We start from the raw sequence: 27,216 nt of genomic DNA, 5'->3' as shown, positions 1-27,216 counted from the left end.
GATGCCCCACGAGGTGAGATCTTGCAAGGAGCCCCAGACCGAGGGTGATTGACCGTCATCTTGAACTTCTTCCATTTTCTAATAATTGCGCCAACAGTTGTTGCCTTCTCACCAAGCTGCTTGCCTATTGTCCTGTAGCCCATCCCAGCCTTGTGCAGGTCTACAATTTTATCCCTGATGTCCTTACACAGCTCTCTGGTCTTGGCCATTGTGGAGAGGTTGGAGTCTGTTTGATTGAGTGTGTGGACAGGTGTCTTTTATACAGGTAACGAGTTCAAACAGGTGCAGTTAATACAGGTAATGAATGGAGAACAGGAGGGCTTCTTAAAGAAAAACTAACAGGTCTGTGAGAGCCGGAATTCTTCCTGGTTGGTAGGTGATCAAATACTTTTGTCATGCAATAAAATGCAAATTAATTACTTAAAAATCATACAATGTGATTTTCTGGATTTTTGTTTTAGATTCCGTCTCTCACAGTTGAAGTGTACCTATGATAAAAATTACAGACCTCTACATGCTTTGTAAGTAGGAAAACCTGCAAAATCGGCAGTGTATCAAATACTTGTTCTCCCCACTGTAGCTGTACCGTGATATTTGCATTGCTACGGAGTAACCCTTCAATTGTTCTCCACTAATTCCCCCGCTAAAGCCCCTCCCCATCCCAAGTTGAGCCGTCATCCCAGTGATCAGCATCCCCCCCACGTCCCTCCGTATCCCTAAGGCCCCGAGAGGCCAGGACCCATCCATCGAAAACAGCACACAGTGCCACCCACAAAACAGAAGCAGGTTAACCGCCAAAAGCATTTCCAATGCTTTCACCTCTATATATATATATCTATATAACTATTTTTTTATTTTTTATTATGCATATCCTATTTTCCATCATTATCAATTAATATGCGTAATAATGTCGGCAGTTCACGCATAGGATTCTAACATATAACCAGGATTGCCATTGTATTACATTTAATTCATTGACAAGCAATTATTATCCTAGCAAATAATTCCCGCGGTCCATCCCATAATTTTCCATAATTGTACTGCAGAGATGGAACGTAAGTCGAAGAAAATTGAGGTTAAGTCGAAGAAAATTGAGGTTGTGGTGGAAGCTGCAGAGAGGTATTTGGGAGTGGGAGACTTGACATCAGAAGAGTTACAGGGAGTGTTAAGTGGTGATGTCCCATCATTTTGTGGTGAGTGTAGTGTTAGAGGTAGGGTATTTCTTTATTTTATTTTTCAAGCAAAATATAAGGGAGTTGTACTCCAGTAGTAGGTGGCGGTAATGCAAACAAATTGGATGCCAACCGCCGTTAAACCTAATCAAAGAAGAAGAAGGAGTAGCTAGGCCAGAGAAATCCAGAATGGGTTGAGTTTGAGGCGTTTCGAACTCCGGGTAGCAAATTTGTCGGCCATTTACATAATTACTTTTTGGTTTCTGCTCATCTGTTTACAGTTGTGGACAACAAACCTAGAAGATGATTGTGCTTTGCCACTGAAAATGTAAGGAGGATGAGAACCCTCCGGACGGGATAAGAACATTTGAGTGTGTCAGATTTTCAAGAGGTTGAAAAGGGGCTTATACTTGTTATCTAGCTACCAAGTTTGTCAACATTGGTTTAAATTGACGCTGTAGGCTACGTGGCTATTTAGCTAGCCAACTAACGTTACTAGCTAGCTAGTAACTGACCAGTGATATCTGACTATAGTTAGCTAGCTCGCTACTCGAAACTGTGAGCCAGTGCTACCTATCCATCTAGCCAACTAGCTATATCGGTTCCTTCAAACTGTTAACGCAATTTTTTTGTGACAGTAACGTCGTTAGGTAGCGACGTTAGTTAGCATACTACACAGTCTGGCACTGAGAGCTTGCTAGAAAAGTGTAGCTATCAGATTTTCCAGACTAGACAAGACGTTAGCTAGCATATGTTATTTAATAGCTCTTGAATAGTGACATGCATGTACTTCAATCTTTAGCTAACAAGTCATAACGTCACATTAAGCTCGGGGCACCTGCATGACAGGTGTCTCCGGCCGGGCTCCGAAGAGGAGCTGAGCTGGCTATTAATTTCCCACCGTGTGGCATTGAAATCAAAAGAACCAGCCCCATGACCACACATTGGGTGTGAACGAGGGCGCAACATCAGGACAGAATGTCTCTCCTGCTGATCGTCTTACTAGCACTTCTCCTGCTCCTGATACTATCTGTTCTACTCTTCAGGTAAGAAAACATGCCTTAACATGGGGGAAGAACACTTTCACATAATATTCCTGTCCTATATAGCTTTCTTCTATTGCTAGAACAACTCTTGCCTATTCATAAAATAGTGCAGCTGTCCCCTTTTCCGAAAGTATCTATGCATACCTTTTAATTTTCATAAAATAGTGCAGCTGTCCCCTTTTCCGAAAGTATCTATGCATACCTTTTAATTTGGAATACCTGACTCTGAAAATCACTATTCATGTGACTTGATAAATGGAGAGAACCCACTAAATGTTGTAATGGGAATTACTTGGGCTATCAGACAACTGAACTGCTGAAGCTTTGCTGCAAGAGTTGGCTAGAACAATGCCCTGTCTTTGTGCACAAACACAAGTGCCAGCCTGTCCTTTGATGGAACTCAATATGACAGGCAAGCACACAGCTCTGTTGATGGAGAAGTGAGAGACAAGATTAGTCATCGTTGATAGGTGGCACACTAATGATGGTAGCATCCCAAAATGACACCCTATTCCCTATGTAGTGCACTCCTTTTGACCCATATCAAAAGAAGTGCACTATGTAGGAAATGGTGCCATGTGGGACGCAGATGATAAGTGACTGTTCCATGTATAATTTCTTTATGACCGGTGACATTATAAAATCAGTTGACATGGTATGTTCTCTCTGCTTGTTTTCAGATGGTTCATATGCAGACTGGCGGTACGGTTCTTCCACAACACACTGAACGCTGAGCTGAAGATCAAATCAGTGGGGCTTTTTTCAGTGTGTGGAATCAGTATCCAGTTTCAGCCCCAGCACACACTGGTAGGTGACACCGCTAAGAGGCTTTGTACATGACATTTACGCAGAGAGTGTGGCTTATGAAATGAAATTTATGGATGAGCATCTTTCCGATACATATCTAGCTAGGTACATGTGCTTCGATACCATACAGGAACGATACGTTTTAGTTTGAAACGATTCGGTTTGATTAGAGAACGAATCGATGCGATTTGGTTCGATACGTTACGATTCGACGTATTAACATTAGTTGCATAAACACATTCATTTTCCATTCTAAATTGAAATCTGCTGCTGATGGTGTGACAAAAAATATATATTTATTCCATTTTGCATTCAGGATGTAACACAACAAAATGTGAAATAAATCAAGAGGTATGAATACTTTCTGAAGGAACTCACTGTATAGCACAATTATGGATTTCACCTCCATCTCATAATCGAATGGTTTTGACCGTTTACGGAGTGATCTTCTCTTCTCGCTTCGGCCATGCAGTGCACCTCGCAAAAGTGATTGCTTTCCTTGTTATGAAATTATCAACTTTACCCTGTATATGTAAAAATACACTGATTTGTTTAAAGCAAAACTATTGCTGATGGTGAACCTGAACAATAAAATGTATTGTAAGCCCTATTCAGCAGGCAGTGGTGGTCAGTGCCGTTTAAGATGAGGGAGGACGATTCTTTTTTTAATGAGCATGGCCTTATTTCTATTACAGCATATTGTATGACTCATTCATATTCCATTCACCCAGTTCAATGTAACATCGATAGGTTTAGGCTACTACATGATACTATAATTTTTGCGGTTGCTACAACCTAACCTATGAATGAAAGTTTACAGCGTAGGTGCACATGTCGAGACAAAATGTAGAGTAATCAAGGTGACAGACATTGACATATTCAATACCACCTTGCACACTTGCCTGCATCTAGCTGATCTAAGATGTAATCATTAGTCCAGCAGTTGCAAACAATAGTTTCTATTGGAACAATTAAAGTATGTTTATCACCGTTTTGTTCCGTTTGCTTCTGCCTAAGAAACAACACACACAAATAGCATGATTACTTTGCTCGTTGTAGCCTACATCGTTGTTACCATATTAGCTAATATCATAGTCAACATAGCTACTGGAACTAACGCGTTAGTAAACAGTCCCCTGTAGCTCAGTTGGTAGAGCATGGCGCTTGCAACGCCAGGGTTGTGGGTTCGTTTCCCACGGGGGGCAGTATGAAAATGAATGCACTCAGTAACTAAGTCACTCTGGATAAGAGCGTCTGCTAAATGACTAAAATGTAAATGTAAAATGTAAACCCGCTACAATCATGCAGTACATTGTACAGTCAGCAAACAGTTTAGCAGTTACATCGGCCGGCCCCGGTAGCAATACATTTATAAAACAAAAAGCTTACCTTGACTTGGAAGTGTTCCAGTGTTGGATAGCCATTGCCAGCTAGCTAACATATGATCCCTCTCTGTTTGAGCTGGGTGTTTTGAGTAGGCTAAACTAGCTAGCTGCATTCGCTAAGTAAGTGAAAGTGGGAAAAAAATACAACGAAATATAGCTAGCTCTCTCTCTCGCTTCTTCATTTTTTAATAAATTAATTTGTTCAAAACTGTTCAACTATTGTCTTTCTCGCTCTCTGAGTCAAGTACTCACCACATTTTATGCACTGCAGTGCTAGCTAGCTGTAGCTTATACTTTCAGTACTAGATTAATTCTCTGATCCTTTAATTGGGTGGACAACATGTTAGTTCATGTTGCAAGCGCTCTGATAGGTTGGAGGACGTCCTCCGGAAGTTGTCATAATTACTATGGAAGTCTATGGAAGGGGGTGAGACCCATGAGCCTCCTAGGTTTTGTACTGAAGTCAATGTACCCAGAGGAGGACTGAAACTAGCTATCCTCCGGCTACACCATGGTGCTACCCTACAGAGTGCTGTTGAGGCTACTGTAGACATTCATTACAAAATAATTATTTGGTGATGTGAATATATTTAGTATAGTTTTATCTAAACTTTTTATCTAAAAAATCCTCATCAGTGAAATTCACTGATGAGGATGGGCATCCCCTTCATCCTCTGAGGAGCCTCCACTGTCAGCAGGTATAGCCAGATGAGCGTTGTCACTTTAATAACTCTACCTACAAGTACATATTACATTTACATTTTAGTCATTTAGTAGACGCTCTTATCCAGAGCGACTTACAGATAGTGAGTGCATACATTTTTTCATACTGGCCCCCCGTGGGAAACGAACCCACAACCCTGGCGTTGCAAGCGCCATGCTCTACCATTACTCGACTAACCTGTGCCCCCGCACTTTGACTCGGTACCGGTACCCCCTGTATATATCCTCGCTATTGTTATTTTTACTGCTGCTCTTTAATTATTTGTTACTTTTATTTCCTATTATTTTAGATTGTATTTTTTTGATAATTTTTTTGGGGTATTCTTTCTTAACTGCATTGTTGGTTTAAGGCTTGTAAGTAAGCATTTCACTGTAAGGTCTACACCTGTTGTATTCGGCGCATGTGACAAATAAAATTCTCTGGTAGTTTACTATTATTCAGGGAAAACACTATTTTCAACAGCGCATAGGTAACAATAATCTAGCTAATTACTTAGGTAATAAACTAATAAAGACTATCACTCAAGCCATTTTAGCATTTGAATGCCAAAGGTGACACACATATGTGCAAGATCAGGAACAGGCCACCTACCCAGTGTTCCCAACAAATTTTCAGTGAGAATCGCTATTGGCTCCTTCATTTGTCGCTAGATTACGTTTTGCCGTTACCGCGAGGACTTCACAGCTCCAATTTGCCTTGCTGCGGCACAGATGCGGTCGCCCTCTCCAGCCCCCCACTAAATTGGCAACACCGTGCCTACCTCACGTTGTTCAACGTGCGAAGCTGGGCACAGTTCTCAGTTTGACAAGGCTACTGATATTGCCTGGGGTTGTTCGGCATGCAAAATCACTTGCAGATCAATGACTCACAGATCAATGACTCAACACAGTTACATGCAGTTGACGCTTAAGGAGCGGAAGCATCAGTTGTCACAATATGAGAGGTATTTTCGGAAGGTAGAAGAAATGTAATATGAGCAAAACATTTTTGTGAACCGGCGATTTGTAACGTTTGTATCGATTTTCTGACTGCTGCATGGTACATTTGGATCGGTTTGGGGTCCGTGTACTGATGCACTTGCATTTTAAACATTTGAATCTGGGACCGATGCATCTCCCCGAATTGTTACATCCCTAGAAATAATTTTTCTCTGTTTTCGTTGGGAAGGGTATTTATTTGTGTATTGTCTCTAAGTCACACAATGTAGATTAAACACTTTTTCAACTCGTAAGACTACAATTGAGTTGTAAAACAGGTGCATTTCTCCTTGTTTTTATTGCAGGAAATAGACAGGATATGGATTTCAAGCAAACTTTTAAACCAGAACCTGCCGTGAGTGTTTTAAAGACATGTTTATACAATCTTATACCCTCATAATATCTCATAACTTAATTGCATATCTCTCAGGCTTCTTGGCCTTTAAGGGAAAGGGCCTGTGAATCATTCAACAATACAAGGTTTTGAACTCTGGTTTTTTTTCTCAGGAGGTGCCTGGCGTTGTGTGTGGGCGAGACCAGAGTGAGAGTGGATCTGCAGCAGCCTCTAAGACCTCGGGCGCCTAAGAGCCGTGATGGAGGAGAGTCAGGGAAGGTTCCCCTTAGCCCCGCAGCCCTGCGGTTCCTCTCCCAGGTAGGGACCAACACGCATCTGTTCACATAAGAATGCTACTCATTAAATTATTCATGAAAAACAGTGCTCTCAGCTCACTTAACTGCTGTCTCTCTGCTCTCAGTTGCTGTCCTTCCATATTGACTCCATCAACGTGATGGTGCTAAACCTAGCCCTGTCAGAGTCTCTATGGCACATGACCACCTCAAGTATCGACCTACTGCTCGACCACCAGGGCAAAAGGTTTTAAACCTCCACACACACTAACTTCATCTAAACAGATCATGCTTTTTAGCTTAGCCTGACTATTTAAATGTTCATAACAATTTCTCAAACTTTCATAACAGGTTGGCCTGGGACTTTTCTGTGGGGCAGCTAAGCAGTAAAGTGCTTAAAAGCAGTCGATTAGTAAGTGGAGTTTCTTCCCATATAAACATAGCAATCTTTTGCTTGTCTCTTTAAAGAAGAGTTACTACACAATGTATTTCACTGCATTGTCCAAACTCACTGCTCAGCAGGATACATGTCTGGCGGAGGTGTCCCTGAGCCTGGTGCTGTCTGGGGATGTCAGCCTGCCAGAGGTGCGTCCAGGTCGACTGGCCCTGTGTGTGAGAACACTGCTGGCTGAGCTGCACGAGGGCCTGTTTCTCAGTCAGCTACTGCTTCCACCAATTCCTCTGGCGAGCATTCTCTCTGCAGACGGTGAGAAAGTGCAAAGGGTTGTGTCCCAATGGCACCCTATTCCCTATATAGTGCACTACTTTTAACAAGGATGGCACCCTATTCCCTTCATAGTCCACTACTTTAGGGAAAAGTGTGTCATTTGAGACGCAGACGTGGTGTTGTTGTATGGCTGTTGTGAGGTGATATTGAGAACCATTCGGCGATGCATTATTCACAACCATTTCTCTCTGTTGTCATTTTGTTCTAGAATGTGAAAAGGACGAGTATATCCAGACTGAAGCAGTGGACCAGTTTCATCAGCTGGTGCCCCAGAAGGTCAACATGGAGTTTGAGAATACTAGTATAACCCTGTCCATGCACAGCCAGAAAAGGTGAGTCATAGGGCACAGAGTTAGTATGAATCATATTTTTTGTTTTTTGTTATTACAAAAAAAGGCACACTGTCATTTTGTTCTTCCTCTGACTGTATATCTGAATCATCCAGACACTTGAACTGGACCCTAAAGTCTCTAAAGGTGGGATACGGACGTGAGGACGAGCAGCTGCCCCTCAGGAGCTTCACCCCTGAGATGAGCTTCCCTCAGAGCAGCCTGGAGCTACTTCTGGAGGGTGAGTGGAGAGCTGGGCACTGGGCACCAGAAAGATGTGCGTCTCAAATGACAATCTATTCCCTACATGGTGCACTATATAGGGAATAGGTTGCCGTTTAGGATGTAGCCATAGAGGAGGGAAAGGGAGGGTCTGGGAGGGTGGAAAATAACCATTCCTTGTTTTTGTATCAACAGATGGGCTTCTCCTCTCCCAGAGCAGACAGAGAATCCTTTGCCTTAACACCCTCAGGACTGTCCTGCAGGTGAGTGGTGTGCTTCGGATTTGATTGATACGGTTACTAGTTTTCATAGTTGCACTGCATCATCAAAGCTCTTTGCAAATATGCTTGACATTTGACCTCTTGTAAGAAATAAGTTTGATCTGAAGTCTCTTGCTCATCTCCCACTCATGCCCCAGGTGACATCAGTGGACATTTCAGGGTCAGTCACAGTCAACACCTGCATCATCCACTACCGTCACCAGGAGTTCTCCCATTGGCTAGACCTGTTTCCATGGAAACAGCTTATTCATAGGAAAGCAGCTCATAGAAAGAGGTATGAGCATTTTCAACTGACAAACCAGGCAGGAGAATGTCAAGCACACCAGTTGATTGCTTGAAACGGATGTAAAGACAATATCCAACAACATACATTACTAACCTGGCCCTATAGCATGGTTTCTTTTGATTTTGAGCCCAACTGAAAACAACTAACACTCTAATCTTCTCCTGTCTTCATCCTCATGTTTCTGTTGTATCTGGTGGTATATTGTGGTGTGGTGTGTAGTCCAGTGGAGTATTTGCATACCCTCCCGTCCTACAGGAACTTCCCCCACCTGGACGCCCCAGTGATGATCGGCTCCTCGGTGTCCAATGTCAACGTGTCTGTCCAGCTGGGAGACACTCCTCCCTTTGCCCTGGGCTTCATCTCAGTCAGCACAGGTACAACACACATACTCACACAGGGCATGGTCAAAATATACTCCCGTTGCATTAAAGGTCAAGAATATGTTGTTGTGGGAACACAAAGTTTAGTCTTGCCTGGAGAGGAATGACAGGAATGCTAATGGACAGCAGTGGGTATTTTTCTTCAGTTCATTCTGCTTTCAACATTGCAGCAGTTTCAGGAGATGAATCATGGTACTTGACGTGCTGTAGCTGTTGAATCAACCCTTTCCAAACATAACATGCCCTGATAGATTAGATTAGTCATCATAAGTGTTTTTGTAAGGCACAGTTAGCTTTTGCCACTCTGTAACATATTAAATACAATTACTTTATTCCTGTATATATGGGAATTAAATGCAATATCCTTTTACACCACGGGAATCATCACACACCTATACATAGTGAGTAGAGTTAGAGTTGCATCCCAAAATGTAGTAATGTGATTTGTGATATTCAGTAGATCTGAATATGTAATGTATAATGTAGAGATGCAGCACCTCCTGGACATCAGCACAAACGCAGAGAGCCTCAAGTTCCAGAATGTTCACCGCCGCCTCTCTCTGTCCCTGGACCACTTCTGGTGGAGGGTGGGCCAGGGCTCCCACATCCAGCAGGCACCCCACCCCCCTGGCAAACACGTGTGGGGGGAAGCACTCATCCTGGACTCCCTTACACTGCAGGTAACGCAGGCATACAACAAGGTAGGCAATAGCTATTTAGGGTTACTCACTAACTACTACTCCCTATGGTTTCCCCTGGGTTCCAATGATGTGATGAAGAACATCAGAATCAGGCTACAGGAAATCATTTTCTGAAATTACACTCTATTCATAAATCATTGAAATTGACCATCCTCTAAACTAATACCCTACTTTCCCTCATTTCCTGTATTGACCTGATGATCACAGCCATGATTAGTATTTGACTAATACTACACCAGACATTGTTGTCTTTGCTGTCCCTGTCTCCCCAGGGGAGCTTCAACAAGCCCCAGAGTGAGTCCAGTAGCCATTCTGAGAGTGTGAGTGTGGAGTCCAGTCTGAAGGGCCTACAGCTGGAGGTGTCAGAGACCTGTGCCCTGTGCCTGTCCCGCCTACTGGCCCTCTGTAACCTGGACAACGGCAGGAAGCTGGAGGCCTCGGAGCAGCCAGATGTGGTGCCTGTACCTGCCCTTGTTGATGGGATAACCTCCCCCAGTCAGGGTGCCTTTTATTTTAAGATTGAGTGTAACCTGGAGGATGTCAATGTGTTCACACTCTCCAATGTAGCAGGTAAGTTAAAGGGGAAGTGTTATTTAGGGTGCGTCCCAAATGGCACCCATCTCCTATATAGTTCACTACTTTTGACCAGAGCCCTATGGCCCCTGGTCAAAATTAGTGCACTATATAGGGAATAGGGTGCCATTTTGGATGGATCCTTAATCTCCATCTCTGACAAGGCCTACATTCTGTATGGTAACTGGCTCCTGTGTGGTGTTAGGAGCCGTGTCTTTGCGGGTGGACACAGTGAAGGCCCAAGGCTCGGCGGAAAGCTCCACAGTGTCTGTCCAGGGTGTGTGTCTGTCTGTAGTGAAGGCTCTCACAGAGACCATGGAGCCCTGCTGTCCCTCAGCCCAAACCCCCAACCCTGTCCTCAGCCTCTCCACCCTGGCCATCTGCTACCACGTCACCACCGGGAACGTGGAGGTAGGTTACAGTTACTCATCCTGCCGTCAGTCCGTCAGGCCTATTCCTTCTTCTTGATTGACAGTGTTATTCAGATAAGTTCACGTGCATTGTCCTCTTCCCTTGTGCAGGTCCAGTGTCAAGAGGAGCTGGCAGTGCAATGGACGCCGTCAGACCACATGTTTTTGTATCACCACGCGACAGAGAGCCAGGGTTGCTGGGATACTCTGTGTGACTCTCTAGGCCTGACAGAGAAAAGAGAGGACAATAGTTTAGCAGATTCATCAGAGTGTGGATCTACTAAGACTTCTCCAGCCCACAGTAGGGTCAAAGACCTGTCTGTGCGTGTAGAACTGGGCAGAACCCGCTTCACAGCCCAGGTGACGGAGCTCAACTACCTCCTGCTGCACACAGACGCCCTGTCCCTCTCCACACACTCCGGCTCCATGAACGTCCGCTCGCCACACATGTTTCTCAACTTCGACGGCAACGACATATTCTCCTTCAAGGACCTGGAAGTCCAGACGCACCCTGATCAGGCCCTGGACCAACGCCACTTCTTCCCCTTCCTCTCCACCCGACACAACCGTGCCTGGGTGTTCACCTGCCCCTGCCTAGCTGTGGAGTTCCCCTACCAGTACAACTTCTCCAACACCTTTGACAAGTTCATCAGCGTTCAGAAGTGGCTCAAGTCCCTGCACAGCAGCCCCAGCCAGACCGCAGACCCCCAGCGTCTGCCCCCAGACCTGGTCTTCAAGATCAGCCAGTTCTCCTTCGTCTTCCTGGACGATGTGTTTGAGATCAAGCTGAGGGACAACTATGAGCTGATGAAGGACGAGAGCAAGGAGAGCTCCAAGAGGCTCCAGCTGCTGGACAAGAAGGTGGCTGACCTACGAAAGCAGCACGGAGAACTGTTGCCCGCCAGGAAGATAGAAGAGCTATATACGTCTCTGGAGCGCAAACACATAGAGATCTACATCCAGCGCTCCCGTCGCCTCTACTCCAACACGCCCATGAGGAAGTCTCTGCTGACCTGGACGGTGTCCGACTTGGAGCTGGTGGCTCTGGCCGACCAGTCCCTCCACGGGCTGGAACGCGTCCGCGAGCAGCTGAGGGACATCGACGGAGTCAGCCCCTTCCCCAGAGATGGACTCCCCCTGGTGGTCCAGTGGTGCCGGGCAGTCAAGTTCAACCTCACTGCCTTCCTGGGTGAGTGATGGGATTATGTCCCAAATGGTGCCCTATTGCCTTTTTATAGTCCACTACATTTGACCATACCTTAATTATTTCTATGAATATTGATAATATTATATTTATACTTAATTATTTCTCCCCCTGTGCCAGTGAGAATCCGGGACTATCCTCGTTACTTGTTTGAGATCCGAGACTGGGAGCTGTCAGGCCGCCTGATCGGGACAGAGCAGGACGGGCAGGGCCGGGCTCGCCGCAGGCAGACAGTGCCACTAGGCCAGCCATGGGGAGATGTAACTGTCTACAGGAACATGCCACCACTCAAGTTCTACTGCGATTTCAAATGTGAGTCAAGTGTTTCAATGAAGCGCGATCCTCTATTTTTGTGATGAACATTTGTGTTTATTTTCAACAATAGACACATAGCGGTCAATCACATAACTTGATATGAATCTGGATTTGTTAGTTTAATGTAGTGTTATCTAATCTCTAAACATATACTGCCAGTTGTGCTAATTCAACTTATTTTCCCATCTCCTCTTCTCTCCATGCAGCCAATATATCCTTGTACACTATAGTGTGGGGGCCTTGCTGGGACCCAGCCTGGACCCTGATTGGCCAGGTGGTTGATCTGCTGACTAAACCCACGGTTGACCCCTCCCCTCCTCTGGCCTGGTGGGACAAGAGTCGTCTGCTGGTACATGGACGCTGGATCATGGACATAGAACAGGCCAACCTCCATCAGCTGGCCACGGAGGTTAACACACAGTCTGATCAACACTTCTTAGCCACTTACTGTCTCTGGAAAATGTGTTGGCCTGAGAATTAGGACTAGCAGCAATTGTGTTTGACATAATTTTGCTATTTTGTAGGACCCCTATAACACTACAGAGAACATGCACTGGGAATGGATCAAAGTAAACTACGAGTGGAACCCTGGGCAGTTTGTCTTCAAAGGTGACATGGATGTCAACGTCAGGACAGCCTCCAAGTAGGTGGCAGACCGAAATCTGGCTTTCAAATATCAGAGAGATTCTGGAACCAGCTTCACCTGTGAAACATTTAGAATTTCATGTTTTGGGAAATTGTTCAGAATTAGTGATTTTTGTTGTTGTTGCTTTCTTTTCTTTTTTTTTTGTTCTTCTCAGGTATGACGACATCTGTTTCCTGCACCTGCCAAATCTGTGCATGACCCTTGACCTCCAGTGGCTTTGTCATGGCAACCCCCATGACCATCACGCTGTAATGCTCTGCTGTGCAGAGAACGTAGCTGATGTGACCTCAGGACAACCTCACGACTCCTTCAGAGCCTTCCGCTCAGAGAACCTCAACCTCTCCATCACCATGGACCTCAACCAACACTGTGGCACAGGTGAGGCGATTGTCCGGTTACCTTGTGATAGCTGTGTGGCTTGGCTTTTTTCCAGGTTCACTGAGGAATTCTCCACAGAGGGTGCATCCCAAATGGCACCCTGTTCCCTATATAGTGCACAAATTATGATCAGCGCCCGTAGGTTCCCTCAGTCAGGCTCTTAGTCAAATAAGTAATGGAGGTAATAGTGTCATTTGGGACACAGTGTACACTTGTTAAATCAAGTGTATGTATTTAGCTTGGATGCAATAGTCAAGACGAATAATCAAACAATCATTAGCTCTGATGTTGACTGTCTCTTTATTTCTGTCTCTCAGAGCCGTGCCAGCCCAGAATCCTCCTGTACAGCAGTACCCTGCGCTGGATGCAGAACTTCTGGGCCACCTGGACCAGCGTTTCCAGACCCATCTGCAGAGGCAAGCTCTTCCACAGCCTCAGGCCCATACGAAAGAAGCTGGGCCAGCACTACAAACAGATGTCCTATACAGCAGCCTTTCCTCAACTACAAGTGAGTAAATCACCAACACTATGGCTGTGTCCCAAATGGCACCCTATTTCCTTTATAGTGCAATAGTTTGACCAGTAGTAGTGCACTATATAGGGAATAGGGTGCTATTTGGGACTCATCCACTCACTGCTAATGTTCAGCCTACATCCCAAGAACAAAGCAGACAAAGCTTTGTCAATATAGGATAAAATTGCAATTTTAAAGACATCAGTCTTTCTGCTTATATGATCTCTTATTACTGATTCCATGTTTTCACAGAGCACTGTCCCTTGCATGTTCTTTTTACCTCCTATGAGCGCTAACATTTGAGATTTGACCTTTGACCTTGTGTCTCCTGCCCAGGTGCATTACTGGGCCTCTTTCGCTCAGCAGAGGGGCATCCAGGTGGAGTGCAGCAAAGGCCACGTCTTCACCAGAGGGGCTCAGAGACTCATCCCACAGGGTAAGAAGAGGGGGCACAACACAATGGTCTTATTGGTATTTATTTTATTGGTTGCATCTCAAATGACAGCCTGCCTGTTGGTCTAACCCCGACTGTGTGTCTGTGTGTGTGTCGTCTGTCTCTCTGTCCGTCTGTCTGTTCTCTCAGCGGGCACGGTGATGAGGAGGCTGATCTCAGAGTGGAACGTGACCCAGATGGTGTCGGAGTTGTCCCTGATGACGGTGCACCTCATGGCCTCCACCTGGGATGAGACGGCCGACCACCAGATCAATGCCCAGGTGAAGAAGACCCACCTGCTCGGCCTGTCCTCCCTCAGTTACCAGCGCCAGAGCAACCGCATGGAGGAGGTAAGACAACGGGGAGGGGATGGTAGACACCCCAAAGTTGATGGCACAGGTTGCGTCTCCATTTGCACCCTATTCACTATGTCGTTCACTGCTTTTGACCAGGGCCAATAGGGCACAAGTTGTGACACACAGTAGCTTCTTAACCATTGTAGTGAGATTTAAATTAATTATATTTGTTCTGGCTCTGTGTCTCAACCCTTGATTTGTAGTTCTCCAGTCAAAAGGTGTAGCTAGATCTCTTTTAAAAACGTGATGCATATTAATGGTGTTTCTCATTGTGACAGGAGGTGAACCCAAAAGATGAGGCGAATGCCCCCTACACCCACAAGCTGTGCCTGGTTGACCTGCGAGCCTCCTGGACCACCACTAACAGGAACATAGCGTTCGGTCTGTACGACGGCTACAAGAAGGCAGCCGTTCTCAAGAGGAACCTCTCCACAGAGGCTCTGAAGGGCCTGAGGATAGACACTACACTGCAAGCTGCCAAGAAGCACAAGCGCTCTTTGTCCAACTACTCCGCCGGCCCCAGCACAGCCCCCTCCACCTCAACCATGCCCAGCACCAGCCGCCCTGAGAAGAGCCATCACGAAGGTAGGATGTTTCCCCTGGAGTAACTGAAGTGCAACCTAACTTATTGTGAATGAATGCTATTTTATATTATTTTCTTTTTAAATATATATTTTTCAGAGCTTTACAGATTTTATTGAACAGATCGTGAAAGAGGATGACAGTGGGGGAAGGCCGCCAGGCCGGTTTCGAACCCATGTCAACACTGTAGATACACTATACATGTGGACACCCCTTTAAATGAGTGGTTTCGGCTATTTCAGCCACACCCGTTGCTGACAGGTGTATAAAATCAAGCACACCACCATGTAATCTCCATAGACAAACATTGGCAGTAGAATGGTCTTACTGAAGAGCTCAGTGACTTTCAACGTGGCACCGTCATAGGATGCCACCTTTCCAACAAGTCAGTTCGTCAAATTTCTGCCCTGCTAGAGCTGCCCCGGTCAACTGTAAGTGCTGTTATTGTGAAGTGGAAACGTCTAGGAGCAACAACAGCTCAGCCGCGAAGTGGTAGGCAACACAAGCTCACAGAACGGGACCGCTGAAGCGTGTAGCGTGTAAAAATCGTCTGTCCTCGGTTGCAACACTCACTACCGACTTCCAAACTGCCTCTGGAAGCAACTTCAACACAATAACTGTTCGTGCGACTCTGGGTTTGGGGGATGCTCGAAGAACGCTACCAGCCCCAATGCATAGTGCCAACTGTAAAGTTTGGTGGAGGAGGAATAATGGTCTGGGGTTGCTTTTCATGGTTCGGTCTAGGCCCCTTAGTTTCAGTGAAGGGAAATCTTAACGCTACAGCATACAATGACATTCTAGACGATTCTGTGCTTCCAACTTTGTGGCAACAGTTTGGGGAAGGGCCTTTCCTGTTTCAGCATGACAATGCCCCTGTGCACAAAGCGAGGTCCATACAGAAATGGTTTGTTGAGATCGGTATTGGAAGAACTTGACTGGCCTGCACAGAGCCTTGACCTCAACCTCATCGAACGCCTTTGGGATGAATTGGAACGCCGACTGCGAGCCAAGCCTAATCGCCCAACATCAGTGCCCAACCTCACTAATGCTCTTGTGGCTGAATGGAAGCAGGTCCCAGCAGCTATGTTCCAACATCTAGTGGAAAGCCTTCCCAGAAGAGGATGCTGTTATAGCAGCAAAGGGGGGACCAACTCCATATTAATGCCCGTGATTTTGGAATGAGATGTTCGACGAGCAGGTGTCCACATACTTTTGGTCATGAAGTGTATGTATGCCAGAGGCTGCAACATTACTGCTAGACCAGCCAGTCCACATGAAGGGTCTTTCAATATGAGAATTTACTGACTCTGTTTCTTCAATTTCCTTCCTCCTCTCTGCAGGGACATCCATGCTGCAGAAGCTGATTGAGGAGACTGATAAGTTTGTGGTGTTCTCAGAGGAGGACTCTGGTGTGAGTGATCAGCTGTGTGGCATCGCTGCCTGCCAGACAGACGACGTCTACAACCGCAACTGGTTCATCGAGCTGGTCAACTGTCAGGTACAACGGACCACTAGTCTGGGAGTTTAGGTTCATGGCAAATCAGATTACGATTGTAAAGCGCGGTGGGCCAGGCAAATCAGATTAAGATTGTAAAGCGCGGTGGGCCAATCACACTTTTATTTGCCCCCAAAGGTAACAATTATGTTTGCTAACAGGACCTTAATGGACATAGACAAATATTGAAGGAATGTTCTGCGTTTCAATCTTTTCGGATCCTTAGCAATACAGAAAACCAAATCCTTAGCAATACAGAAAACAGAATCCTTAGCAATACAGAAAACCGAATCCTTAGCAATACAGAAAACAGAACTTGTTCTATTTTTAGCAACTTCTAATTTAAAATGTTCTGCCAGTCATTTATTTTGCATGTGACACTCCAGTCTCCAGGGTTATAATCCTGCCCTGCTGTCTGTCTGTAGATGATGCTGCGTGGCACAGAGACAGCTGGCTGCGTGCTGGTGTCTGCTGCCAAGGCCCAGCTGCTGCAGTGTGAGCACCACCCGGCCTGGTACAGCGACACCCTCAAGCAGAAGACAACCTGGACTTGTCTGCTGGATGGCATGCAGTACTTTGCCACCATGGAGCCCAACCCCTCAGAACAGGAGGACTGGCAGCTGTGGCTTGAGGTGGGCCATTGAAACCATTATTAACAGGGTCTTAAAAAATTTCCTGGTTGCTAAAATTCTAATAGTTCGCCTAATTTCAGTTTGTGACAAAGCAAGCAAGTACATTTACATTTGACATTTTAGCTATTTAACAGACGCTCTTATCCACGTGTGTGCATACATTTTCATACTGGCCCCCCGTGGGATACGAACCCACAACCCTGGCGTTGCAAGTGCCATGCTCTACCAACTGAGCTACAGGGGACTAGTATTGTGTAGATAATCATTGTACCATCTAAACCATTGTGAAATATATTTTCCATAACCAAAAATATTGTATTTTCAGCTGTTTGGAGCTGGTGTAAAAAAATAGAAAAAAAAGAAGTCAGACGCAAAAACGAAACTTAAGAAAAGGAAGCATAGAAATAGTGCACATAGAACAAACTACCGCTTCTTAGACTTGCTTTCTATGAGAGTGACAGATCTATAACTCTCATATTTTATGTGAATTTGGTCAGGTCGGCCAAAAAGTTACATTGCAGCTTTAACAAGAACTACCATAAATGATCATCTGAAGCATTGAATGGTGATGTGTTGTGCATGGCTCATGGCTTACATTCAGGCTCAAGTCCAAGTTGCATAACAGAGAGTGGATTTATGCAGTTAGCCTTTCAGGTTCAGGGTGCTGTCACAGCTTTGACCGTGTGTCTTTGCCTTGGTTGTGCATGGTGCGTCTGCAGGTGAAAAACATTGAGGAGCACAGGCAGCGTCACCTGGACTCAGTGCTGGAGCTGATGGAGAGTGGCCAGGCTGTTGGAGGCATGGTCAGCACCACCACAGGTACTGCTGCTCCTCACACATACTCTACTTCATAGAATGCACTATGTTTAAACCCTGGCCCTACAAAGCTGAACATCTCATCTTGATTTGAATCTTTCCTTAAAGGGGAATTCCTCATATTCATTATCTCCAGCACCATGCCAGTGTCTACATATGTGTAAACTGCACATTTCTATGTTCTATAGTTAAAAAGGTCCTAAGAAAGTACCACGATGATGATTAAAATTAGGTTAAGTGGTGGAATTACCCTTTTAACTTATGTGTCAAGGTAAATGTAACACTTCCTCTCTGTGAATCCAGACTGGAACCAGCCGGCCCAGGTGAATGACACCCAGCAGGTCCAGCGTATCATCTCTCGTTGCAGCTGTCGCATGTACTACATCGGCTACAGCCATGACATCGACCCTGAGCTGGCCACGCAGATCAAACCCCCAGAGCTACGGCGCAACGAGAAGGAAGACCTTCTGAAAAAACAAGCTGGTAAGCCAACCCATAGAGCTCATATATGCACTGTTTTATATCATATTTTAAAAAATTACCCTGAATTTAATCATGTTGTTTGGATGCTAAAATCCATTCTAATGTTCTACTTTATTTTGTGAGGCAACTGACATCCTCAAATACAATGTCAGAACATGCTGACAATCTTGCTGTGTTGTTATTGAGTGTAAAGGCTTGAGCCCTTCAACTTGGTGTCTTCCCCCCCACTGCACTCTCAGGGGCTGTGGACACCTTCACCCTCATTCACCATGACCTGGAGATCTCCACCAACCCTGTGCAGTATGCTATGATCCTGGACATCGTCAACAACCTACTGCTGCACGTTGAGCCCAAACGCAAGGTAACGAGATGCCTCAACATCATCTGACTAGGCAGTGTTTTGTCCTATAGCATTTGCAACTGTATACGGGGAGAATCCTAACTTCCACTTAAATTTAATTTTCACTTAGTCATGCATTGAGCTCAATGGGAGCCTAAGTGAACATTTTACTCGAGTGGAAGTTCGGATTCACCCCTACTGTATGATAGCTGAAGTCTCTGCACTGTACAAGTCCCTCATGCGTCCCAAATGGCATGATATTCCCTATGTAGTGCATTACTTTTGACCAGGGCTCTAAATAGGAAAAAGAGGGAATAGGGTGCCATTTGGAATGCCTCCTGTCTTACCCTCTGACCATGTTGTGTGTGTGGGGGGTCTGTCCCCAGGAGCACAGTGAGAAGAAGCAGCGAGTGCGTTTCCAGCTGGAGATCTCCAGTAACCCAGAGGAGCAGCGCAGCAGCATTCTACACCTGCAGGAGGCCGTCAGGCAGCACGTGGCCCAGATCAGACGCTTGGAGAAACAGATCTACTCCAATATCAGGGTGAGCCATTGGACAGACTGACACACACTCTGGCTGATTTCAGCACTGTTACTTGTGAGGTGAAAACCAAAGGTGAAGGTAATTCCTCTGGGAGGGACAATGGTTGTATTCAATCTAGTTTACTTTATTTAAATGATAATCTAGAGGGGGAATAAAACACATCCCTGAGTTATGAACCCCAAAGCACTGAAATATCTACTTGGTAAGTGTGTATTTGACCTGTGTGGTGTGTGACCTCCCCCAGGCCCAGCCTGAGGAGCTGAGAGGAGATGAGCTGTCAGAGATCAACGTGAGGCTGCAGAACCAGCTCAACCAGGAGAAGACTGACATGCAGATGAAGAGTGAGGAGCTCAACATCCTCATCAGGTCAGCCCAACACCGCCACACACACACCATTCAATGCCTAGTCAAACTACCCAACACTGCCACACACACCATCTTTTCAATGCCTAGGAAAACTACTCGGCCAACCATGGGAAGTTCTGAGATACTTCCTAAGATTACTGACTCATCCTATCCTGTGTTCTTCCCTGTATGTCTCTCTCTGCTCCCAGATGTTTTAAAGACTTCCAGCTGCAGAGGGCCAATAAGCTGGAGCTGCGTAAGCCCCCGGAGGACGTGAGTGTGGTTCGCAGGACAGAGATCTGCTTTGCCCAGGCCCGCTGGTGTCTCACTGAGGAGGATGGACAGCTGGGCATCGCTGAGCTGGAGCTGCAGAGGTTCATGTACAGCAAGGTGGGTGGGCACGGGGCAGGGAGGACACTGCTGCTCTGTCCTAGGGGCAGGGAGGACACTGCTGCTCTGTCCTAGGGGCAGGGAGGACACTGCTGCTCTGTCCTAGGGGCAGGGAGGACACTGCTGCTCTGTCCTATGGGCAGGGAGGACACTGCTGCTCTGTCCTAGGGGCAGGGAGGAAACTGCTGCTCTGTCCTAGGGGCAGGGAGGACACTGCTGCTCTGTCCTAGGGGCCGGGAGGACACTGCTGCTCTGTCCTAGGGGCAGGGAGGACACTGCTGCTCTGTCCTAGGGGCAGGGAGGACACTGCTGCTCTGTCCTAGGGGCAGGGAGGACACTGCTGCTCTGTCCTAACAAGGAGATGACCTTAACTCTTTTGATACTGTGCTTCGGCTAGAGAGCTGGGCCCATATTCACAGAAAGTCTCAGATTAGGAGTGCTGAAATAAGATCAGTTTTGCCTTTTAGATAATAATGAATAAGATTATATGGATAGGGGGTACCTGATCCTACATTAGTACTCCTACTCTGAGATGCTTTATGAATGCGAGCCCTGATGTTGACGCTAAACATCTGTTAAACTGTCTCCTCCCACAGCTGAACAAGTCAGACGACACAGCAGAGCATCTCCTGGAACTGGGCTGGTTCACCATGAACAACCTGCTCCCCAACGCTGCATACAAGGTTAGGAAATAGTGCTCATCTCTGATCTTTTCTTTGGTAAGGGCAGTCTGTAGCTCAATCCGTGTATCCTTTGGATACATTTTTACAGCCAGTAGAGCTATGCATCTGTGGAGCTTACAAATATTTCCTCTAAAGGGGATCTAGGACAAGTCTTTTCTGTTGAGTCTTTGCAATCTTTTGTCAGAAACAATAAGTTTCCATCTCCTGCTGTTACTGATCCAATGATTCCAGGTCATGTTGCACCCAACATGTTGTGCTCACAAAGACCTCTAAAGCAGTGTTTGCTTGTGTTGATAACTCTACTTGGTTTCCTCTGTGCAGCACGTGAGGGTATGTATGTATGGGGCTGGTACAGTAACTGGGAGTTCATGTCACTGTTGTTGACGCCATATTGCTCATCATCCAGTCAGCATCACTGAAATCACCCTCAGAATATTATGGTTGTGTCCCAAATGGCACCCTATTCCCTATATAGTGCACTACTTTTGACCAGAGTCCTATGGGCCTTGGTCAATAGGAGTGCATTATTCATGGGATAGGGTACCATTTGGGACACAAACTTTGTTATTCAGCATTGCATGTCCACCATGGGACTGGCTCACTCCAACGCCCACCTCCACAGTCCCTCCTCTTATTGCGTGCTCCTCATTGCATTTGCACCGTCATCTGAATGCTGTACGGTACCATGCCTTACGTCGCTGTGTGAGTCGTGTTTGTTTTCCAAATGTTTTCCTGTTCAAATGGGAGGAAAAATCCATATAGCTGTGAATTGATTCATTTATCCCCCTGATCACCATTGATGCTATATGGACAAATTTCAATTTTGTTGTATTGTCTTTACAGAATATACTGTATTCTGAATTAAATTGGTTTCCCAAATTACATAAAAATATTTTTGTGTTGCTTCATGAATCAGCGGTTAGGAGCATGGCATTATTCCAGTGATTATCTTGGCTGCGTCCCGAATGACTCCCTATATAGTGCACTACTTTTGGTGCCATTTGGGATGCAGCCTCTGTGTTGTGACTTTTAACTTCATGAAAGCTGTCTCCTAGGTGGTGTTGCGTCCTCAGAGCCCGTGTCAGTCCGGCCGGCAGTTTGGCCTGCGCATCTTCAGTAAGGTCCGCCCCCCAGTGGGAGGCATCTCAGTCAAGGAGCACTTTGAGGTGAGGAGGAAGCATGTGATCATAACATTAGAGCTGTGATAACGTGTGTGATCATAACATTGAAGATGTCATAACATATGTTATCATAACATTGAAGATGTCTTAACATGTGATCATAACATTTAATTATGAAAGCATTGGGAGCATACAGGTAGACATGTTTCTCTGTTGTAATGTGTTTGTGCCACCAGGTGAACGTGGTTCCTCTCACCATCCAGCTCATGTACCAGTTCTTCAAAAGGATGATGGGATTCTTCTTCCCAGGAAGGAACGTGGAGGAGGAGGAAGTTGCTGATGAGGAGGACAAGTCCCGAATGGTCACTACTGGTATGTATTGCGTCTACCTGCTAGCATCCTGTCCAGGGGGCTTACATCAAGCTACAGAAACATGTATGTATTGCGTCTACCTGCTAGCATCCTGTCCAGGGGGCTTACATCAAGCTACAGAAACATGTATGTATTGCCTCTACCTGCTAGCATCCTGTCCAGGGGGCTTACATCAAGCTACAGAAACATGTATGTATTGCGTCTACCTGCTAGCATCCTGTCCAGGGGGCTTACATCAAGCTACAGAAACATGTATGTATTGCCTCTACCTGCTAGCATCCTGTCCAGGGGGCTTACATCAAGCTACAGAAACAGAAGATAGGTGCCTGCCATATGGACCATTCTGACTCGGACAAGGCTTACTTACTTACCAGCTATTGATGTGCAACAGTTATACTTTACTATATAAGTTCACTTTCCCTCAAGTCTCCATCCATCCTCTACATGTTGACCAGCCTGAAATCCACACCTCTCTCCACCCAACCAATCAATATTAGTTTCCATTGTCTTTGCAAGCTCTTCATCATGTGTGGTATTGGATTGCTAGTTGCTGTGTCACCCCTGGTGGCTATTAAAAGCCAGGGTCTACTGTGATCCTGAGGGCTGTGTGAGAAGGTGCATCCCACATGGCACCCTATTTCCTACATAGTGCATTATGGGCATTGGTCAAAAGTAGTGCACTATAAAGGGGATAGGGTGCCCTATTGGACATTTTGGAGAGCTGCAGGAGTATAGGTTGTGGACTGTAGAGTGGTGGAGTCATTGAGGCCATGCTGCTGATGATGCTGCTGTCTTTCTTGTACTCACATCCACACTTGTTTTTCTTCCTGGCACTGGTTCTGCTGATTGCAGCTATTTCAAAGAAGGGTGTATAACTTAAATTACTGTATGTGGTTGTTTTTCCTACTAAACTTAGTTGAATGCACTGACTTGTATGTCGCTCTGGATAAGAGTGTCTGCTAAATGACTAATGTAAATTGTATCTCAGGCATGCCTGTCATCAAGCCTCGGCAGCTCTCGGAGGACACCATGGGGGTCATGGGCCCCAGCAAAGGCGTCACCCAGGGCTTGAACCGCACCTCTGGGGTCAGGAGGTCCTTCCGTAAGGCTGTTGAGGTATTTGTTGTGTTTTTGTTAAATTAGAAATGAGAAAAGATTCATCTTTATGTGTTGATGTATCCCCAAATGTTCATACTGCCATACTACTTTGACACCCAGCTACATCTGCTGGGGGAATTGGCTCGTTGTTTTCACAAGCACTTCCCAACTTTCTCGTTATATTCCTTTTGACCAGAGCTCTGTGATGAGTATTAGGGTGCCATTTCAGACGCAGCCTTAGATCTTCCGTACTGTATTGAAACTGAAGTATGTCTTATTTATTTCCCTACCTAGCATCCTGTAGATGACATTGACAAGATGAAGGAGAGAGCAGCCATGAATAACTCCTTCATCTACATCAAGATCCCCCAGGTTCCCCTGTGTGTCAGCTATAAGGTAGGTATCGCCATGTGCTGAAATTAAGGGTAGCACATTTTCCAGAAATCCCGGTTGGATGATTCCCGGATTTCCTGCTTATTCCCTTCTGATTCCAGGAATCTTCCAACCGGGATTTCTGGGAATGTACCGGAAGTTGTCTGGATTTTGCAGCTAGCTAAAGTACAACAGTACTCAATGCTTTGATTCAAGACAGTTATTGATTCTATATACATGTTGGTGTGTCAGTGAGTTCATAAATAAATATTCCCCTCGAACGGAGATGTTTAATCTCACTCAGCCATTATTAGGTAAAGAGAAATGTCATCATGATTCTGTGTTTAACCCACATCAGGTCACATGCTTTGTTCGCAGACTGAAAAAAATACCTCAACATCTGGTGTGTTGTCATGTGTTTTATCCGATTTGTATATGTAAACCTTCTCACACTGTTGGCGTGTTTGTGACTTGGACGTCATTTTTTATCCCACTCCGATTTTCAATTTCATGTTTTTAAGGATTTGCGAAATAATCGTTATTTTCCAATGACAGCATTATCTTGCCTTCCAGATTACATAATGCTTGGTATTATCAACCATAGTGTTTCAATCCCTTTTCATAGCTGATTTGAGTAAATGTTTAAAAAATCTAAATGTTTAATATTGAAAATGTAATATTCGTTTATGAATTAAGCAGGAGATCAATGAACCCACACAGACATGTCATGAAGGCATGATTATTGTAGAATTGTATGAACAACTCTTGTACTTTTTAACTCCCAGACAATGTTTCATTATGTATTTTGTGCTTGTGTCCACATAGGGAGAGAAAAGCAGTGTTGACTGGAAGGATCTGAACCTTGTTCTGCCTTGTCTGGAGTACCACAACAACACGTGGACCTGGCTGGACTTTGCCATGGCTGTGAAGAGGGACAGCAGGAAAGCACTGGTAGCACAGGTACTGCACTGAACCCTGTCCCGCTTATTACTAACCCAACCATTGTGGGGTAAAGTTCCCCTAGATACAGATCTAGGATCAGCCTCCCCTTCCCCTTGACCATTAGTGGGGAAAATGCCAAACTAACCCAGGGTCAGCATGTAGGGGCAACTTCATCCTACTCCGTACTGCACAGAACCTTGGCCCCTCCCATTACCAACACAGTCATGCCCTACAGTAGCAGTTTGATGGCAAAAATGGCACTTCTACCATCATGATGTTCCAAGCTGCCAAAATGCCAATCCCTGCTTAAAGCTATTTTTATATGTCACAATATAGAACTATGTATAGTTGACTTTAGTCATATGTCCTATATATTTCTCACGTTTTCCTTTTCCCATCCATAGATGATTAAGGAGTTCTTGAACCATATGTTATTTCATATTTTCTGAAATGACCTATGGGGAAAAAAACTAGTATTTAGTCAGCCACCAATTGTGCAAGTTCTCCCACTTAAAAATGATTTTTTATGAATTTATTTGCAAATTATGGTGGAAAATAAGTATTTGGTCAATAACAAAAGTTTCTCAATACTTTGTTATATACCCTTTGTTGGCAATGACACAGGTCAAACGTTTTCTGTAAGTCTTCACAAGGTTTTCACACACTGTTGCTGGTATTTTGGCCCATTCCTCCATGCAGATCTCCTCTAGAGCAGTGATGTTTTGGGGCTGTCGCTGGGCAACACGGACTTTCAACTCCCTCCAAAGATTTTCTATGGGGTTGAGATCTGGAGACTGGCTAGGCCACTCCAGGACCTTGAAATGCTTCTTATGAAGCCACTCCTTCGTTGCCCGGGCGGTGTGTTTGGGATCATTGTCATGCTGAAAGACCCAGCCACGTTTAATCTTCAATGCCCTTGCTGATGGAAGGAGGTTTTCACTCAAAATCTCACGATACATGGCCCCATTCATTCTTTCCTTTACACGGATCAGTCGTCCTGGTCCCTTTGCAGAAAAACAGCCCCAAAGCATGATGTTTCCACCCCCATGCTTCACAGTAGGTATGGTGCTCTTTGGATGCAACTCAGCATTCTTTGTCCTCCAAACACGACGAGTTGAGTTTTTACCAAAAAGTTATATTTTGGTTTCATCTGACCATATGACATTCTCCCAATCCTCTTCTGGATCATCCAAATGCACTCTAGCAAACTTCAGACGGGCCTGGACATGTACTGGCTTAAGCAGGGGGACACGTCTTGCACTGCAGGATTTGAGTCCCTGGCGGCGTAGTGTGTTACTGATGGTAGGCTTTGTTACTTTGGTCCCAGCTCTCTGCAGGTCATTCACTAGGTCCCCCGTGTGGTTCTGGGATTTTTGCTCACCGTTCTTGTGATCATTTTGACCCCACGGGGTGAGATCTTGCGTGAAGCCCCAGATCGAGGGAGATTATCAGTGGTCTTGTATGTCTTCCATTTCCTAATAATTGCTCCCACAGTTGATTTCTTCAAACCAAGCTGCTTACCTATTGCAGATTCAGTCTTCCCAGCCTGGTGCACGGTCTACAATTTTGTTTCTGGTGTCCTTTGACAGCTCTTTGGTCTTGGCCATAGTGGAGTTTGGAGTGTGACTGTTTGAGGTTGTGGACAGGTGTCTTTTATACTGATAACAAGTTCAAACAGGTGCCATTAATACAGGTAACGAGTGGAGGACAGAGGAGCCTCTTAAAGAAGAAGTTACAGGTCTGTGAGAGCCAGAAATCTTGTTGTTTGTAGGTGACCAAATACTTATTTTCCACCATAATTTGCAAATAAATTCATTAAAAATCCTACAATGTGATTTTCTGGATTTTTTTTTCTTAATTTGTCTGTCATAGTTGACGTGTACCTATGATGAAAATTACAGGCCTCTCATCTTTTTAAGTGGGAGAACTTGCACAATTGGTGGCTGACTAAATACTTATTTTCCCCACTGTATGTTTCCTCCCCCTCCCTCTCTGTGTAGATGATAAAGGAGAAGCTGCGTCTGAAGCCGGCGTCGGGCTCGGACTCTCGGGGCAAGGTGTTTGAGGGGAAGTCCGACAGTAGCATGCAGCAGCAGGAGGAGGATGAGAAGGCCCGACTCCTCATCGGTCTCAGCAGCTCAGACAAGAGCTCCAGCAAGAAGAGCATCTTCAGCCGACGCAAGTGACCCATAGGCCTACCTACACTCACGCTGAACCAGTACTGTACTGGACCACTGCGCTCTAGTCTATGGTAGTGTCCCAAATGGCACCCTATACCCTACATAGTGAACTACTTTCGACCAGGGCCCTATGGTTCCTGGTCAGAAGTAGTGCACTGTATAGGGTGCCATTTTGGGATGCAGGCTATGGCAGCTACAGTAGCACAATGTATTTTCTAGTGTATTGTCTGATGACACTTGACCTGGTCAAATACTGTATGCTCTGGTGTGGAGATGGAGGTAGCAGGTCATTATGGGGAACAGAGACTGATAATAAAACAGTGCCAAGGA

At 45.4% G+C, this 27,216-nt stretch overlaps 1 protein-coding gene across 3 annotated transcripts; it reads left to right on the top strand.

Annotated features, from left to right (window-relative positions):
- Window positions 1-1,372: 1,372 nt before the first annotated feature.
- On the top strand, window positions 1,373-27,216 carry LOC121567960 (protein KIAA0100-like). Of its 3 annotated transcripts, XM_045220805.1 has the most exons (41): window positions 1,373-1,500; window positions 1,975-2,218; window positions 2,899-3,025; window positions 6,417-6,466; window positions 6,619-6,763; window positions 6,867-6,985; window positions 7,090-7,150; window positions 7,258-7,444; window positions 7,674-7,797; window positions 7,911-8,035; window positions 8,212-8,279; window positions 8,435-8,571; window positions 8,839-8,957; window positions 9,450-9,664; window positions 9,937-10,234; window positions 10,443-10,648; window positions 10,759-11,836; window positions 11,972-12,163; window positions 12,373-12,575; window positions 12,691-12,809; window positions 12,967-13,190; window positions 13,508-13,698; window positions 14,041-14,140; window positions 14,288-14,487; window positions 14,772-15,078; window positions 16,416-16,573; window positions 16,996-17,202; window positions 17,922-18,021; window positions 18,322-18,501; window positions 18,741-18,862; window positions 19,228-19,383; window positions 19,628-19,749; window positions 19,938-20,118; window positions 20,715-20,801; window positions 21,123-21,131; window positions 21,857-21,967; window positions 22,159-22,294; window positions 23,283-23,410; window positions 23,687-23,788; window positions 24,590-24,724; window positions 26,707-27,216. In XM_045220805.1, the coding sequence occupies exons 2-41, from the start codon at window positions 2,151-2,153 to the stop codon at window positions 26,890-26,892; spliced, it is 6,783 nt and encodes a 2,260-aa protein (XP_045076740.1). In that variant the 5' UTR covers window positions 1,373-1,500; window positions 1,975-2,150; the 3' UTR covers window positions 26,893-27,216. The 3 variants fall into 3 exon arrangements, with proteins under 3 accessions (XP_045076740.1, XP_041734314.2, XP_041734311.2); XM_041878380.2 differs by lacking the exon at window positions 21,123-21,131 and having other exon boundaries at window positions 1,373-2,218; window positions 9,450-9,643; XM_041878377.2 differs by lacking the exon at window positions 21,123-21,131 and having other exon boundaries at window positions 1,373-2,218.

The sequence above is a fragment of the Coregonus clupeaformis genome, chromosome 6 (genome assembly GCF_020615455.1).
Source record: "Coregonus clupeaformis isolate EN_2021a chromosome 6, ASM2061545v1, whole genome shotgun sequence".
NCBI classification, from domain to species: domain Eukaryota; kingdom Metazoa; phylum Chordata; class Actinopteri; order Salmoniformes; family Salmonidae; genus Coregonus; species Coregonus clupeaformis.
This window is presented reverse-complemented; position numbering and strand designations above follow the sequence as displayed.